At 48.8% G+C, this 16,668-nt stretch overlaps 2 protein-coding genes across 5 annotated transcripts in view; both read left to right on the forward strand.

Annotated features, from left to right (window-relative positions):
* The window catches only part of PHF12 (PHD finger protein 12), a 30,777-nt gene extending 14,869 nt beyond the window's left edge, over nt 1-15,908 (forward strand). For 2 of the 4 annotated variants that reach the window (XM_026047784.1, XM_026047786.1), the window contains 12 exons: nt 1,489-1,876; nt 2,445-2,565; nt 3,700-3,832; nt 4,514-4,678; nt 5,295-5,456; nt 6,330-7,146; nt 8,954-9,070; nt 10,378-10,521; nt 12,525-12,623; nt 13,092-13,174; nt 14,166-14,304; nt 14,820-15,908. In XM_026047784.1, coding sequence (XP_025903569.1) covers nt 1,489-1,876; nt 2,445-2,565; nt 3,700-3,832; nt 4,514-4,678; nt 5,295-5,456; nt 6,330-7,146; nt 8,954-9,070; nt 10,378-10,521; nt 12,525-12,623; nt 13,092-13,174; nt 14,166-14,304; nt 14,820-15,154 — 2,703 coding nt within the window. In that variant the 3' untranslated portion in view covers nt 15,155-15,908. Of the gene's footprint in view, nt 1-1,488; nt 1,877-2,444; nt 2,566-3,699; nt 3,833-4,513; nt 4,679-5,294; nt 5,457-6,329; nt 7,147-8,281; nt 8,577-8,953; nt 9,071-10,377; nt 10,522-12,524; nt 12,624-13,091; nt 13,175-14,165; nt 14,305-14,819 lie in introns of those variants that run through there. The other 2 variants (XM_026047785.1, XM_026047787.1) reach the window with 2 other exon arrangements.
* DHRS13 (dehydrogenase/reductase 13) overlaps nt 15,796-16,668 on the forward strand; it is a 4,196-nt gene continuing 3,323 nt past the window's right edge. The window contains exon 1 of the mRNA XM_026047921.1: nt 15,796-15,820. Coding sequence (XP_025903706.1) covers nt 15,796-15,820 — 25 coding nt within the window. The remainder of the gene's footprint in view (nt 15,821-16,668) is intronic.

Genomic DNA, 16,668 nt, shown 5'->3' on the forward strand with positions numbered 1-16,668 from the left:
AGCCTCTTGTAATAAACATGCTGTCTGTCCTCTGCCCATCTAAAACGGGAGCCCCTTAGAGCTTCCTCTCTCTTTAATGTGTACGTACATCAGAGCTGCTCCTTGTGCTCACAGGTAAGGGCTTTGGTAGGAACAGGCTTAAAGAAAACTAAGGCCTCTTGACGGAACCCTCTTGGTGTTAACCTTGCTGCTAGGAACCACAGTACTGAAGTGCCTGGCGTGTCTGTGTTAAGCTGTGACTCTTAAACTGGGCTTTCTTCCTCCCTTCTGGGAAGGAGGGAAAACTAAGGCACACAGGTCATGGCTCCGGAGCTCACGGAGGTGAAACGAGAACCCTGGTCCTGCAGCTTGGCGTCAGGGCTGTAATTCTGGTTAATGTGTGCTTTTTTAGAAGTGTGACTTCACAGCAGTTGCACTTCAGCAGAGGGTGAAATCACAGTGAGTTATGACTTCCTGGGCTGCTGAACAGGATGGGGAGGAGGTGACTGGGCAAGGTTGTGGCTTCTCTCTCTCTCTCTTTTTCGTGATGCTCCTTCTCCAGGAAGCAGTCTTGCACAATGTAAACATCTTATTGCTGTGGCTACATCACCCCGTGTAGCAGAGGGTTGAAAAGCTGCTCCAAGCTGTCTAGCAACTGTTCAGTTGAAGTACCACCAAAACACATTTTGAGAGAACTGTGCACTCAGCCTTTTGTTGCTGAACCTACTGCCCTGTTATGTTTCTAGAGTGCTCGTCGGGCATCTGCCAACAGCGAAAACGAAGGTCCCCAATTACGAAAACAAGACAATTCTTCTGTATGAAAAATTGTCTGGTAACACCTCCCTCCTTTACAGACCATTTCTGTATTTTGGTTCCTCCGTTCTCGTGACTGTCAGGCAGCGGAGCAGCACACAGCTGCCCGTACGAGGCCACGCAGTGTCCCCTCCTGCTGCAAAATGGATGTCTCGGTGACTGCCAGGGTATTGTTTTTCTCTGCTGCAGTTCCCCTGCCTGCCTTGCTCAAGAGAGGCCCGTCCTCAGAGATAGGCGAGTGTTTGCGTATTCCGCTCGCGTGCTCGCACGCTGCCCTTTCCATTCCATAATGGATTTGGCTGCACTGCGAGGGTTAATAAACTGCATTAACACCGAGTGATCCAGCGTGGAGTTTCTGAGTGTTCGGTTAGCAGAGCGAGTTGTCTGATTTAGCGAGTATTTAGGACCTGATGCTGTATTGTTCCGATCAGAGCTCGCATGCAGTCATCCTGATAGGGGAGAGACATGTTAATCTTCTTCCCTGTGCTTTGTTCCCTTCAGCTGCTCTGTAGCCTGCATGTTAGCTACCACAAAATTTGTTTTTACTAGGTCAAATGTTTAATGACTCCATGGGGGAAGTTGTAGCAAGTGACTCCAGCTTTTTCAGATGCTGTTTTTCTTCGACTGCATGTTTGTCAAGGTTGATGTGCTTTGTTTGTGGTCTCCATGATAAGCCTGCCTATTCATGTCGTGCAGAAGCGAGAACAGAAGAAAGAGCTGGGGCAGGTAAATGGATTGGTGGACAAATCTGGGAAAAGGACCACCTCCCCCACCAGTGACGCGGACCTGTTGGACAGGTCTAGCAGCAGCATCAGGGCTAATGCGCATGCCAGGATCTTGGAAAGGAGAGCGAGCCGGCCTGGCACTCCCACATCCAATGCCAGCACCGAGACCCCCAACTCAGAGCAGAATGATGTCGATGAGGACATAATTGACGTGGATGATGACTCTGCCATTGCAGAAATGGACTGTGGGCAGCCCCAGCTGAAGCGACCCTTTGAGCTTCTTATTGCTGCTGCCATGGAAAGGAACCCAACGCAGTTCCAGTTGCCGAATGAACTGACCTGCACCACAGCACTTCCAGGTAAGCAAAGGCTTGGTTAGTGTTGGTGAAGATCTCCACAGATGTATCCTGCTGCTGCCCTGGCTTTTTTGCCTCCTCTTTGACTCCTTGGTATTTCTGGTTCCAGTGCCCGTGGTGAAAGCAGAGGGTGCAGGAGTGTTTACCCAGCAGCAGGCAGCCTCTCGCCTTCCCCAGGGTTGAGTTGTGGGGGTTTTGCTACAAGCAGTGACCCCATCTCCAGCAGGACTTGCAGCAGACAAGCGCATGTGCTTATCAGTTTAGCCTAGTTCTTCAGGCTGAAAAGGATTCTTTCAGTTGTCCAAATGCCTGATTTTTACTTAGGGAATGATAATCTAGACAAGTAGTAGCTTAGTGTAGGATGTCACCTGAATGGTTAAGTATAAGGTATGCTGGCCTTTATAGGCAGCATAGTCTGTCATTTAAGGCCAGATTTTGTGATTGATAAGGGTGCCAAAGGAGATCCTTTTGCCTCTTCTGTTTGCCTCTGCCTCAGGTGATCACATGCATTCAGCAGGAAGCAAGCCTCTGCTATGCTGGTAACTCAGCGTGCTTTTTAATTTACTATTAGGTACCAGTAAGAGGAGGAGAAAAGAAGAAACCACAGGAAAGAATGTCAAGAAAGCACAACACGAATTAGACCACAACGGTTTGGTTCCCTTGCCGGTGAAAGTCTGCTTCACATGCAACAGGTACTTGACTCTTCCAAGGAAGCTATTTGATGTAGCTGCACCCTTCACAGGAACAAAGTTCTCCCCGAATAAAGTGCATGACCTGTTCCCTTTCCCAGTCCCCTTCAGTACTCATTTACAATCCTCTAAAACAAATGAAGGCATAATCATCCTTGCTTAATAACAGATGTTTAACTGTCATAAGTGTAGGTGTGCCTTATGTGGTCTTGTGCTGCTGTAAAAGGTTTTAAAATGTAACATGAAGTGACTAAGTCATTTAGTTTTCTAAAATACTATCACTTCAGATTTTTTTTTCCTAGACAAATATTGAAGACAGAGACGTTCGTTTATAGCTCTATAAACTATATACAAGGAGGTGATCTTTAGGAAACAGAGATCTGCTGAGAGAGGTGTAAGTTTGAGGCAAATAGAAATACTGTGCAGAAAGAAATCTATCTATATGTGTGTGTATAGATATATACACAAAATATCGTAAGTGCAGAAAAAATGTACCTATAAATCTCAACCCAGAGTTTCGATGGAAATGAATTTATGAGTGAAATGAATTTTATTTCAGGAACACAGTCAGTTTGAGTGAGGTGGGCTGGAAATTCAGGTGGGCTTTTGGGGAGCAACTGGTGACTGTCATAGAGAGGGAGGCCTTGTGTAAAGCCTGGGAAACTGGCTGTAGTAGGTTTTTGGAATTTGAGACTTGTTATGAGAACATAACAATCTTGTTAAAGTTAGCCTTCCAACTTCGCTCAGAAGCATCTTAAAACTGAGATTTCCTTTTGATCTCTGATTTTTGCTCTAAAGGAAGCCGCTCAGAACTAATGCACAGGGTCGACTGAAAAGTTGCTTATGAGAATCTGACAGGTACTTGCAGCTTTGCAGCAAAGAGATCTCCTCTTGCCAAAGAACCTCTTTTGGTCTGAGAAGCCCTCATGTGCATGGGCAAGTTCTTCTGCCTCAAGCGGGCCTTGCAAAAGGCCCATTTAGATCAAATTAGAAATCTGATTTTAGATGCAAGTAAAAGTTCAGGGGAATTGATGGAAAAGGATGAGCTGAAGTGGTCAGGCACGCTTGCTGTGTGCTTGGTAAATGTTCACGCGGAATATTGTCTATGAGAAACAAGCTTGAGCTCTCTCTTTGCAGGAGTTGCAGAGTGGCCCCTCTAATTCAGTGCGATTACTGCCCACTCCTGTTCCACATGGACTGTCTGGAGCCCCCTCTTACTGCCATGCCTCTGGGTAGATGGATGTGCCCCAACCACATCGAACACGTGGTGGTAAGCAGGGCTGCGATTGCAGGATGGTGACTGGAGGCTGGATTGCCACCTGGCAGGTCCATTAAAGGACAGAGTACCACACATGTAAACCAGCTCCCAGGCTCTTGCTGCTTCTGTCACGCTTGTAAAGCTGCTGCAAGCAGCACACTCTCCAAAGGAATATTGCTGCTGCCTGTAATAAAACATAAAGATGGGGGGGAACTCCTTCCAGAAACAGAAGCTAACAGCTTCAGTTGTGACTCGCTGATGGCTTTTCTAGTTTTTTGACAGAACTCCTTAAACTCTGTGTAAGCATCCAGAACTGTAACACAAAGCCTCACAGAGCTACAAATAGAGGAAATAATTCTTTGCATGCTTAACCCTAAAAAACTTTTATTTCAAGAGGGTGTTTACATTCATTAGAAAGCAATGTACCTGAGAATAAGTATTACTGAAACAAGGGGATGAAACAAAGGGCTTGTGTGCAGATAAACTGCTTCTGAGAGCACTGATGCCTCACAGTAAGTCTCTAAATGCTTTCTTATTCACCTCCAGCAATATACCTTTTACCAGAAATGGTTAGTGCTGCAGGAAACAAATAGTTTAAAGCTGAATTGGTGCTGTAAGGCATTATGAAAGTCATAGGATGCATTAGGATGACCCGCAGATCCTTAACTACTGTGGCATTGTCTGATCATCCAGCTGAACCAGAAGAACTTGACCCTCAGTAATCGGTGCCGAGTATTTGACCGGTTCCAGGATACTATATCTCAGCATGTTGTCAAAGTGGATTTCTTAAACCGAATCCATAAGAAACATCCTCCAAATCGCAGAGTTCTTCAATCAGTGAAGAGAAAAGGTTTGAAGGTGAGTGTAAATATGTAGGTGTTGGAGGAATTTTGGTTTGGAAGAGCAACCAACGTGCCCCAGGGGGATGGCTCCTGGGACAGAAGGAAGAGGTAGTGTCTGAACAAATGAATTGGCAAGAGTTCTGCAAGTCAGCGGTCCAGAGCAGTTGCTGTGCCCTGCGTGCAGGGATTAGAAAACTTGGCTGGCTTTAAGGCTCAGCCATCAGAAGTGAGCCTTTAAATCTCACATAAGCATGGAAAGTACAATGCAGAACTTCCTGAAGGTGGGCCTAGAATCACAGTCAGGGCTCCTGTGTGAACTCTGTTAAACTTGGAAGAGTATTGTGCAGCCAGAATGCTGCTGTTTCCCCGTTGGTGGTTTTTTTACATTTCTTTTATGCTGTGGCCATCACTCTGCACTGAAGTCATGCCCAACCTAAGCAAAGAAAACGTTAATTTCAGCACTGTTGTGTCAATTAAAGTATTTAGCCCCTGAAACTTTGAGTGCATTTTCTTCAGGGTTCTTTGGGGTCAGAAAGCAGCAAACGCTAAGTCTAGTGCTGGTTAGGCACTTTGTTAACCAGTTGTTCTTGAGTAACTGTTGTCATGTGTGATTTTCTTTCTCTGCCATCTAGGTTCCTGATGCTATAAAATCCCAGTACCGGCTTCCACCCCCGTTACTTGCGCCTGCAGCTATCAGAGATGGCGAGCTGATCTGTAACGGGATCCCCGAGGAACCCTTGCAGAAGCACCTTTTGAACACTGAGCACTTAGCCAGCCAGTCGGAACAACAGGAGGTAAATGAAGTCAAATGCTGGCACTCCAGCCTTGCTTTGGTGCAAAGCTCCTCTGCCATTTCAGTCGTGATCAGAGCGGTTGTCGGGAAAACCAATCTCAAAATCATATGTCTGGAGGTGATAACTTGTCTCGTCTCTGACACTCTTGCCCATTAAAACTTCATCTCGCCTTTCTGGGTGAAATGTAAAATTCCTCATTTGACACTTCGGCGATGAAAACAGTTTTTTTGGCTGAGTGTGGAGTTGAGGGCTTTTCTGTCTAGGTGTCATTTTTATTTCCTAGCTAAAGGGAACTTCTTTCCACTTTGATTATGTACGATTGCTCTCTGACATGTTTACTTGTATGTTAACATCATGTTTTTGGGCTGTTTTACTGTTAATACATTCGGGCTTTCAAACGAAGGTCAAACGAGTGTTTCAGTCTCGTACAAGATCTCCTGCTGGATTGTGCGGTGCAGAGTTATGTGGCTTTGCAACCGGTGGTGGAGGCTGCGAGTTCTGTTAGCCTCGGGGTTCTTCTGTGTGCATGCTCACATATGCAAACCTCCTGGGAAGAGCCGAGAACTTTGTGTGTCTGCGGGGAGTTGCTTAACACTTTGAGGAAGTAGATGTAATGATTCATCTTTGCTTGGGTTTATCCAAGAAGCACCACAGAGCTCAGAACTTCTAGTAAACATGTTGGTCTTCCTCTGCTTTGTGTCAAAAGAGGTACTTTCCACCCCAGCTTTAGCAGACGTCCCCATATAACAGGAGGTAGTTCTCCAGCATGCTGCAGAGCAAGTTAGTGGATTCTGTGGATGAAGGTGGAGTGACTTTTGGGGCTTGGAGCGCGGTCTGCAAAGCTAACGCTGCCCTTTCTTTCCCTCCTCCCAGTGGCTCTGTAGTGTTGTTGCGCTCCAGTGCAGCATATTGAAACATTTATCTGCTAAGCAGATGACTTCGCTTTGGGACTCTGAACAAACAGAGAAGGCTGATATTAAGCCTGTTATTGTGGCAGATGGCTCACTCGCCAACCCTTACCAGGCAGCTGACAAGGCACCCACACCTTCCCTCTATTCCATGTCATCCTGCACCTCAGGGATTACCACCCAGAATTCCTTGAGTTCCTCGCAATCCCAGCAGACGTTGTCACAGGAAGATGTCAACTGCAGCTCTTGTATAGATAAATCCAAGAAGGTATCTTCTTGCGGGACTTCCAACGGGCCCACGGCCTCCGACGTTAAAGTAAACGGGCCGCATTTCTACGGCGTTTCCTCCGAGCCTTCGGCACAGTTGACTGACTCCCAGAGGCTGGTTGGATCTGCTACCACGATACCTGTTTTGTCTCACCGGCAAACGTGGCCTCGGCCCCTCACGCCCCCAGCGACTTGTGGACTTCTGAATCACACGATCGGCGCCATCGTCAAAACGGAGAACGTCGCAGGGCCCGTTTCTTGTGCACAAAGGGGTTCTGTGCCCGTCACGAGTATGCCTACTTCCATATCGAGCTCCTGTGCCAGCCTGGAGACCACCAGCACTTTGCAAAGAAAGAATGTGCAGACACAGATAGGACCCCCGCTGACCACAGACCTGCGATCGATGGGCTCCCCCCTGACTGCCACCCGGGCTCTCACCCCTCCGCAAGCTACAGGCGATGGGATCTCTGCTCTTGCATCCACAAACAGATTCTGTTCACCAGCACCACCTTCAGGTAAGTGTTGAAGGACTGATCAGGGCCCCGGGGCGCAGCAAGCGCTCAAGCTCAGTGTTACCTCTGAACCTCTAGAACTGCGTTGGGCCCCGACATAGCTGGGGACTTAGACTTACTGTGGAGAGCAGCAGGAATCTGGGATTCTGTGAACTTTGTCAAGTCTCTTCTGCCTTTGGCTCTTTTGTGGGAACCTTGGGATGTGTTTTGCTCAGTGCACGTAGCTGATAGGGAGACTGGGTCTTGAGAAGCAGGATAGCAGATCAGTTTAGTCTGGAAATTACCAGTAGTTGAAAATCTGCTGGCTGCTGTTCTGCTATGTTGACAACCGGCTGCTCCAGTACTGCTTTTAACTGCCAATTTGTTATAAAGTATTAGCTTGGATTCAAGCTAGTCCTTTTCACAAGGGCAGCTGGTTGTACCCAGAAACCTTGCTGTTAAAGTGCACATGCCCATTCTTCAGTATGAAAACATGAAGTCAAAGATTTTGATTAACAGATGTCAGAATGACTCCCCATGACTCCTAGACTTGGCTTCAACAAGCTGTCTGTAAAGCATTCTCCTTCTTGTGTCCTCTAAATCAACTCAAAACTTACTGCCAAACCCTTTGGGGAGCTTCACTGGAGCTTCACTGTCTGCTGTTGTGTTCCTTGCAGTTCTTAATTGCTTGTAGTGTCAGGCTTGAGTGATGTGGATCTGGTGACAGCAAGCAACAGAGGCCACATCTTTGTATTCTTCTTTCACAAGTTATGCAAGAAAGAAAGGAAGAAAAGAAAATCCTGAATTTCTGAGCTTTACCTCTTGTTAGAAATCTGTTTCTTAGGTAGCTGGGCTCCTTGCTCGTTGCTGAGCCAACTTGAGCTCGCTTGTGTACTTCTTGGGAAACCAGACTGGGCAAACTTTGGGGCAGAGGCAAAAGAGACCGCGTTGCAAAGAACTTGCTTGTGGTTTGAAGAGCAATGCAGGCCCTACACAGTTCTGCAGCTATTTAAGAAGTTAAATCATTGCTTTAAGTGAAAACTTTGCGTGTGTTTCTATAGAATGCATTTAAAAGCCTGTGCTACGGTTATAACTCTTGTGAAACACTTAAATGTTTAGGTAGACTTTCTATCTAATTGATGCATCTGTGTATTTATAGCAAACAACAGCCTGAAAAGAGGGTGCCTGTTTTGTTGCTGGGTATGAAAAACGAATCATTTGCCACGTTTTGCTGTAACTTTCAGGCTTAGGGTAGTTCCAAGAAGACCAGCTCAAGATAAGAACTGATCTAACAGGCATTAAAAGGATTTTGTTTCCTAGTGCTTGCTGTTGCCTTTCAGCCGTGCAATCACAGCCAAAGCAATAGGATCTTATTTTGCAAGTCATCACCTCTGCCTGTGACTGTTACACTCTTGCCAGCCAGTGAAGTGCACCCAGAACTCGGTAGTTACACAGCCACCAAAATGCAGCAAATGAACTTTCTATGCGTGTCCAGATTAGGCAAGCTACTCAGAAAACGTGTTCAGGTTGAGCAAGCTCCCAAGCCCCTGGGTACCTGGGGCTCATGTTCTCCATCTCTGCAATATGGCATTGCTTCCAATCTCTCGGGGCTTCTTCAGCTGGAGTTGCTAGAAGAGTTTGAGGCAAAGGGAAGGGAGAAGCTGATGGTCCCTAACTTGGACCTTTTCAAAAACACAGCTGCGAGCAAAAATCTGTGAGCAAATCTAGTCATTCTGAGCAGCTTGAAAACTTGAGTGTAATCTGAGGGCTGGGGACCTGTCTCGCGAATGCCACAGTGACAATATCTTCTCTGCACCATCTTTCTCTGTAGATGGTAAGGTCAGTCCCAGCACCTTAACCATAGGAAGCGCTTTACCCTCATCACTCCCTTCCAACTCTGCAGCCCTGTTGGACCCCACCAATTCCCTGAAAGCGTTTATGGATGGCGGTGAGTATCCAGCTCGCAGTCGCTCTCTGCTAGCCCTGCGTGTTCTGTGTGTTGGCTCGCCCAGAGCCTGGCCTTAAGGAAAATCCCAGTGATAAGAGAGGTTGCAGGCAGGTGAGGGAGGAGCTGGGGCTCCCTTCCCTTCCCCATGTCACGTGCTCCCCTCCTTGCCGTGTTGTCAAGGCAGCAAAGCCAAGGAAGTGTTTCTGCCTGGAGCTTTGCTGGGGAATGAGCAAAATGCTGCTGCCTGGGCCGCTCGCCAGGCAGAATTCACATGCAGAAACCTGCAGCCCTCCCGTGGGATGCTGCTAGCTGCAGTCCAGAGCAGTTCCTGAGCAAATAAAAGTCCAGCCCTTCCAGATCTTGTCAAGCAGCTGCCTGAATGGTGACACTTTAATGGGTCGGTTAATTTTCTGTATTATTCCTGCTTCTGTCAGTCGTCTAGACTGGCACGTTTACGTTTTCCCTTTGTTGCACTTGGCGAGAACTGCTGAATCTTGGAGGAACGACTTCAGGAGGGACCCGACACCCGCTCCGTGTCCCAGCAACATCTTGCATTGCCAGTTTGACCCCCTCTTCTTGAGGGAACCCCCAGCTGCTTAGTTCAGCCCAGGCTGCCTCCCGCTGTGGGGAAAGGCCATTATATCTCTGCTTCCTCTGCTTGCTGGTTTAACTGTCGCTCATGTGGAGACAGCTCTTGGAGGAAAAAAAGAGAGTTTAGCTAACCTGCTTGCTACCAGAAAGCAGTTCTCCATAGGGCTTACAAATAGAAATGCTTCAGCTATCAGCAGATCTGCTTTAAAGCCTGTTAATAATATTGTCTAATTACCCTGTTTTGCTTAACTGACTCTGCTGTGAAAGCATGGGACTCAAGAATGAGCCTGAGCTGCTCCAAAGGTGGTTGGTTACTGCTTTCCTCTGCACTGCAAAAATGGACTTTTTGACTAGATAAGGAGGCTTCACAAGAAGTACCCAACATGCTGCCCAACGGGGCGATGTCCTTCCCTGCACACCTGTAGGCTCTGAACTGTAACAGCAAGTTTTCAACCTGCCAGGCCCTGTTCCCTCTACAGACTTCACTTGCTGCCTCAGCTGCAGCTTTCCAGCCATAGTTGATGCTCTCTCCCCACGCTGCTAAAATGAAATCAGATACAGTGGTAGATCACGTGTAAAATTCTTGATTGCAAAATTTGTCAGTCTGTGATGTTGAAGCAAGTGGCAAGTTTGAAAGTGGGACAATTGAATCCAGTGCAGCTCAGGTGGCACCCTTTCCATGAATGACTTACTAATTGCTTTTTGTTTATTGACAGAGATTGAGATAAATATGTTGGATGAGCAGCTGATCAAGTTTCTGGCCTTGCAGAGAATACATCAGCTCTTTCCTTCCAAAGCTCAGTCTATAGCGAACAGTGTCACTTCCCATCAGCAGTCTCCCATGGGAAACCACATTGAAGGTAAGAGCAGCCCTAGAATAGTTGATTTATGTTGAGCCATAGCTTTTTGGCACTACTTTGCCCCTTCACACAAGGAGATCTTTCGTCTTCTTTGGGTATCTGACAGATGCCATCTTTCCATTTTCTTTCCTCTCCATTCCTCTCCTGGATATCTGTTAGCCTGAAATTCCTTTAGGTTCCTTATTTTTGTACCAACTATGGCAATGAAAACACCTTCAATAAAGTGTCGGTGAACCTTGATTTTTCTGCTTGCAATCTTTAGTGAAAACGTATATAATTCATTCTAGAATTAGCAAGAAAGGGGAAGACTCAGCTACCTTTATTACCCACCTTTGAGACAAGCAAGAAACATGTGAAATCCTGCTCTTTTTATGGAGAAGCTGCTGAGGGGACAAATAGGTCAACCACAGAAATACGGGCACAAGCCATGTGCTTGAGTATGACGTTGTCTTTGCCCACTCAATGTCACCACAAAACTGAAACGCTAAAATGCAGCAACAGAGTTGAAAACAATTTGCACTTCTGTTGAGAATCTCCAGCGATCTGCCTCGGAGCAGCACGGGTTTTCTTTGTTATGGTCACTGGTATTGGCCTCATTAACACCTAAAGCTGCCCTGGGAATGTGGCTCTTGTTCCTTGGAATGCAGTCAGTTGGCTGTGCTTTCAGGGGCTGGAAAGCCTTGGTGTGGGAGCAGTTGTTTGTTGCCCATCTGCTAAGCCTGGGGGTAAAGAGTCCAGATAACATCTCCAGAAGGCTGCTGGTGTCAGTACCCTTCTTCTGAAACTGCTTGTCTCCTGGCCTGCTCACTGGCTGCTGCAGCATTCCCTAAATACCTCCTCAGGCTTCTGTAGGACACAGCACCAGGCTGTGATGTGGTGTGAGCTGCTTCCTATGCTGCTCCCAGCAACTTCTGGGAGTCCTTCAGCTGTCAGCCCACCCGGAGGCAGCTGGATGCTCTCTAACCCGTCGTCCCATAGGGATGGGAATGGATGCATCCAGCTGCTTGTTGAGCATTGCTGACAAAAACCAAGATCTGAAACTTCTGGCGCTATTGAGTCCAGAAAAAGGGCGTGAAAGGACTTGTGCAGGGCAGCTGTTTAGAACTGGGGGCTGCACGGAGTGCTGCATGTCGAGTAATGATGCTTAATCTGGCCAATGCCCTTGACATGAGTGGCTCTGCAAACAAACTCGTATAATCCTTGTGTTCTGTTCTTTGATTTCATAGTCTTGTGGCATCAGGAGAGGCCTAAACTGTGTGGATGAAAAGAGCTTATCTCCCCAAAACAGCTGCTCAGATCCTGGCCTATGTAGTCCCGAAACTGATACCTCCTCCATGCAGGATGATTTCTCTGCCCAGTTAACATAGGCATGTGAGACTGTGTGAGCTGAACTCGGCTGGCAGAGAGCTGCTTTAGAGGCTCAGCCCTGGTCTTGCCCTTGTTGAACGTGCTGTGCAAAGACTAACCTGAGAGAAAGAGTCTGCTCAGGAAATCATCCCCTCCTGGAAATAAGGTTAATCCTTGCAAAGGGCCTGTTCAGCCTGTGCATTATTTTCTTTTTTTTTTTCTGCATTTTACATAAAAACTAAATTACAGATGTTAGATTTAAGGCATTGACCAGAACCAAACTTTTATTATTATTATTATTATTATTCTTTACATGGCACTTTGACAGCAAGATTCAACTCTTTGATTGCCAAAAGTAGAAGAGATTTAAAAACAACCTTGCAGTAGGAAGCTGTGTTCTCCTCAGCTTGGCTCTGGCTCATACTCAGCTCGCCCTAGTTGCATGGCTCGTGTGGGATACTGTTAAGAACACTTTTCCATGGTGCCTGGCAAAAAAAATAAAGCATAATCCACAAATATTTTCAGCAGGCTGAGAACTGGAGCTGCCTGCATCCTCCCTGGGACCCGTGCTTTCTATAGAGTCTAGTGCTGGGAGCTTTTGAGTCGAGCAGCTTCGTAGCTGATAACATTGTTCAAGCTTTCTCTTTATCTTACAGTGCAGAGAAAGGAAGTGCAAGCCCGGGCCGTGTTCTATCCTCTCATGGGCTTGGGGGGTGCAGTTAACATGTGCTATCGAACCCTCTACATTGGGACAGGTGAGTAGCTCTCTGCAGTCCCGCTCTTCCAAAACCAAGGTGCTTCCCATGGGCCTTCCCTATGCCGTTGTGGAGTGGGCGGTGAAGCAGACAGCCCCATTCTGGCTGGAGCTTGATCACGCCAGAGAAGCCTTAGGCTTTGCTTGTGGCTTCCATTGCTTTCTGCTCGGGTTCCTCCGAGGCTCCGGCAAGGCCAGGAATCCTAAAATGCTCTCCAGCCCTGCTGCCTTGGGGAGCCCCTACCCTTCCCCCACGGAGACCTGGGGCCGGGCTTATCACAGCATTATTCATGCAGTCCTGGGAGCGTGGACAAAGGCACTTGCTCCCCTGTTGTTCTGCTAATTGAAGCTTAATTCTGTCTTTTGCTTTCTGCTGCCTGACAGTTTCTTTTCTGTGTGATTTTTCTTTTTTTTTTTCCCCTCCCTTTCCTTTAACAAACTGAGCCTGTTCTATATTTTCCCCTGACAGGAGCTGATATGGATGTGTGCCTTACAAGCTATGGTCACTGTAACTATGTGTCCGGCAAACACGCCTGCATATTCTATGATGAGGTGAGTGCCTTGAGCCTTTCCGTGGCACGCACGGCGCTGCGAGCTGGAGATGCAGGCAGCAGGTTGTCTTTGTGTGCTGCTCCTTTGTGGGCCACAAAGCAAGAGCCAGGATCGTAAATGGTTTCCCTCAAATGAGGGCTGCGTCAGCATTTTCTGTCAAACCCTTTTTGGAAGCACAGAGCTCTGCCAGTGTGATTTCTCCCAGCTAACTGCTGGGGGACAAAGGCTGACCACAAGCAAGCGCTGTCCCCGCTGGCATCTGCGGAGAGAAGGCGGCGTAGAAACGCTCAATATTTTTTGATCCAGCTGCACGGTTAATGGAAGGTGAACCTTCACATGCCTGCACAGATTTTCAGGTGGAACGAGACAGGGAATTGATTCGAGTCTCCTACTTCCAGGTGTGATAGTGGTGCAAATTACTTCTGCCCATCTGCAATACTCTAGATTATATAGCTGCAAATTCCTTAGCCTCTAGGCAGAGGCCTACAGTTGCCCCCTAATTACAGCCCACAAATAGGTTTGTTCCAGAAGCCAGATGAGCAGATCTTCCCCAAAAAAGTGCCCTCGAGGAGATGTCTCTTAGCAGCCTTGAAACAAGGTGCCGTTTTTGGTACTGCTGTTTGCCAGGTAGCTGCTGAGCAGGGTTCCCGTTAACCCATTTGCCCTCGTGCTGTAGCCCTTGCTGCTGTGTGCTGGGTAATGCTCACGTGGCATCCAGCTCTGGCATGGGGGCTGAAGTATTTGCCCGGGCTGGCTGGTTCTGATGGACCAGGGCTGTAAACGCTGGATCCGGGCACGGGAAACTCCTCCCGGCTCTGCGTGCCCGAGGGGCAACGAGCGTTCCCTCTTGCTGTGAACTGGTTGCTCAGTGACCAGCAGCAGAAGCTGGGGAGAGGGGTCCCGTTTCAGCGCTCCAAAGTGGAATACTTGCAGGTGCCTTCCTGACCTGATGCCTTGATTCTCTCCTCTTCTCCCTTTTTATTTTTTCCAGAATACAAAACATTACGAGCTGTTGAACTACAGTGAGCACGGGACGACCGTGGACAATGTTCTGTATTCGTGTGACTTCTCGGAGAAGATGACGCCCACTCCTCCCAGCAGTATTGTTGCCAAAGTGCAGAGTGTGATAAGTGAGTGTCCAGGCAGTGCCCGCCCCACGTAACATCCCGGAAAGCCCTCGGAGAGGGGCAGGAGTGGGTGCCAATCGGCTCCTCGCCAGTGCTGCCCATTTCACGAGGTTGAGGTTCCTCTTTGCAGGAAGAAAGTCTCCTCAGGCCTCGACCGAGTGGCCTCACACAGAGAATCCTAGAATGGTTGAGGTGGGAAGGGAGCTCTAGAGATCATCCAGTCCAACCCCCTGCTCCAGCGGGGACACGCAGAGCACGGGGCACTGGGTGGCATCCAGGCGGGTTGGGAAGATCCCCAGAGTCCTGCAGCTGCTCAGCTCCCCTTTTCTGGCTGCCCGAGTAGGGCGAGGGTGTTTCTGCCCGCTCCCGCTATGGGGCAACCCCTGTGTCTCTGGGCCCAGCTGCAGGAGGCCGAGGTGCCTCCCGGCTAGAGGACGGTATTCCCGGGCCCCCCAAGAGCAGCCCCTGTGGAGCAGAAGGAGCTGCTCTGTCTCTGATGTGCCCCTTTTCTTTTCCAGAGCGACACAAAAGCAGAAAACAGGAAGAGGAGCCGCACGAAGAAGCAGCCGTGATGAGTTCGCAGGCGCAAGGGCAGCCTCGCAAACCCTGCAACTGCAAAGCCAGCAGCTCGAGCCTCATCGGGGGCAGCGGGGCCGGCTGGGAGGGCACAGCCCTGCTCCACCACGGCAGTTACATCAAGCTGGGCTGCCTGCAGTTCGTCTTCAGCATTACCGAATTTGCGACCAAACAGCCCAAGGGGGACACAGCCTTAGTACAAGACATGGACTTGGAGGAGAAGCTTCCTCTGAAAGCCCACCAGGTGCCCGTGCTGCGCTCCAACTCGGTTCCCTAGGGGTGCCGGGAGCAGGGCCGCGCGGGAAGGCAGCGCCCTCGGACTCCTGCAATGCAAAAATGTACAAACCAAGGTGGGATTTTCTATGTCGGCCCAGAGACTGTTCACACGCCGTTTGCATGAAATGAAGAACGTTTAACTTTTTTTAATTTTCTTTTTTGCTCAAGTTTTAGGGGCATTTGCACATATATTTGTACTATACATTTCATTTTAAAAGGAAAACTGCAGTGAGAGCAGGACGCGTCAGAGCGAGGGGTGACCGCCGCCTGACTCGAGGACTCTCTCTGACAGATAGTTCCCATGCAGTTGTAAAATAATCAGAAACTTGTTCTATTTTGTGCCAGTGACAATAGTTTTATATTAAAAGAGAAATACAGTTTTCATACAGCAAATCTATACAATATCATTGTTTTATTTAATGTAAAGAAGCGCTCTTCTTCCCACAGTTATTTTCTCCCATCCCTCCCTGCTATGGTTGCACTACAAGTAGCTACTGTGTATTATGGGCAGTGAGAAACGAGTTCTTTTCCTGGTGTCCATCCTATTTTTATTTCAAATAAGGAAAAGTGTTGGATTCTGTGTAAATACATCAGTGATGGCATTTTCAATGTGTTAAAGCTGTGTACAGTGCTACATGTGGTATGACGTTCCTCAACTTTGTCTATTGTAGCAGATCGTTTGTCGTAACCTGTCTGTCTCTTTTGTTTATATGCCACCCCCCTCCCCGCAGCAGAACAGCTAGTTCCACTGTACATAGTAATTGTAACGTTTTAGACTTTACAGAAACTTTCCTGTATTCTGTATATAAAAAACAAAAAAATACTTCACACGCTGTTTGCCGCCTGTGTGTCTGCACTCTGTGAGCAGGGCCAGGGCTCGGCCCGAGCGGCTCGCAGGGCACGTGGGGGACCCCAGCGTGGGGCTGGGGTGGCGGCAGGAGCCAGGAGGGGAGGGCTGGGCTTGCCAGGGGCTGAAGGCAGCGCTGGCCCCGTGTTGCAGCCCCCCATGTTGCCCTGCAGCCCCTGTGTTGCGGTGCAGCCCACCACGTTGCATTGCAGCTCCCATCATTGCAGTGCGGCCCTTGACTTTGCCCTGCAGCCCCTTGCATAGCATTGCAGCCCCCGACGTCACCCTGCGGCGCCCTGTGCTGCAGCCCCCCATGTTGCCCTGCAGCCCCTCGTGTTGCATTGCAGCCCCTAATGTCACCCTGCAGCACCCCATGCAGCGGCCCCCGTGTTGCATTGCAGCCGCCCACGTTGCATTGCAGCGCCCGGTGCAGCAGCCCCCGTGTTGCATTGCAGCCCCTAACATCACCTTGCAGCCCCCCATGCTGCAGCCCCCCACGTTGCATTTCAGCCCCTTGCATAGCATTGCAGCCCCCAACGTCACCTTGCAGCGCCCCGTGCTGCAGCCCCCCACGTTGCCCTGCAGCCCCTCGTGTTGCATTGCAGCCCCTAAAGTCACCCTGCAGCACCCCATGCAGCGGCCCCCGTGTTGCATTGCAGCCGCCCACG

This window comes from Nothoprocta perdicaria, unplaced genomic scaffold, assembly GCF_003342845.1.
Source record: "Nothoprocta perdicaria isolate Ctin4 unplaced genomic scaffold, notPer1 scaffold_50, whole genome shotgun sequence".
Classification (NCBI taxonomy): Eukaryota; Metazoa; Chordata; class Aves; order Tinamiformes; family Tinamidae; genus Nothoprocta; species Nothoprocta perdicaria.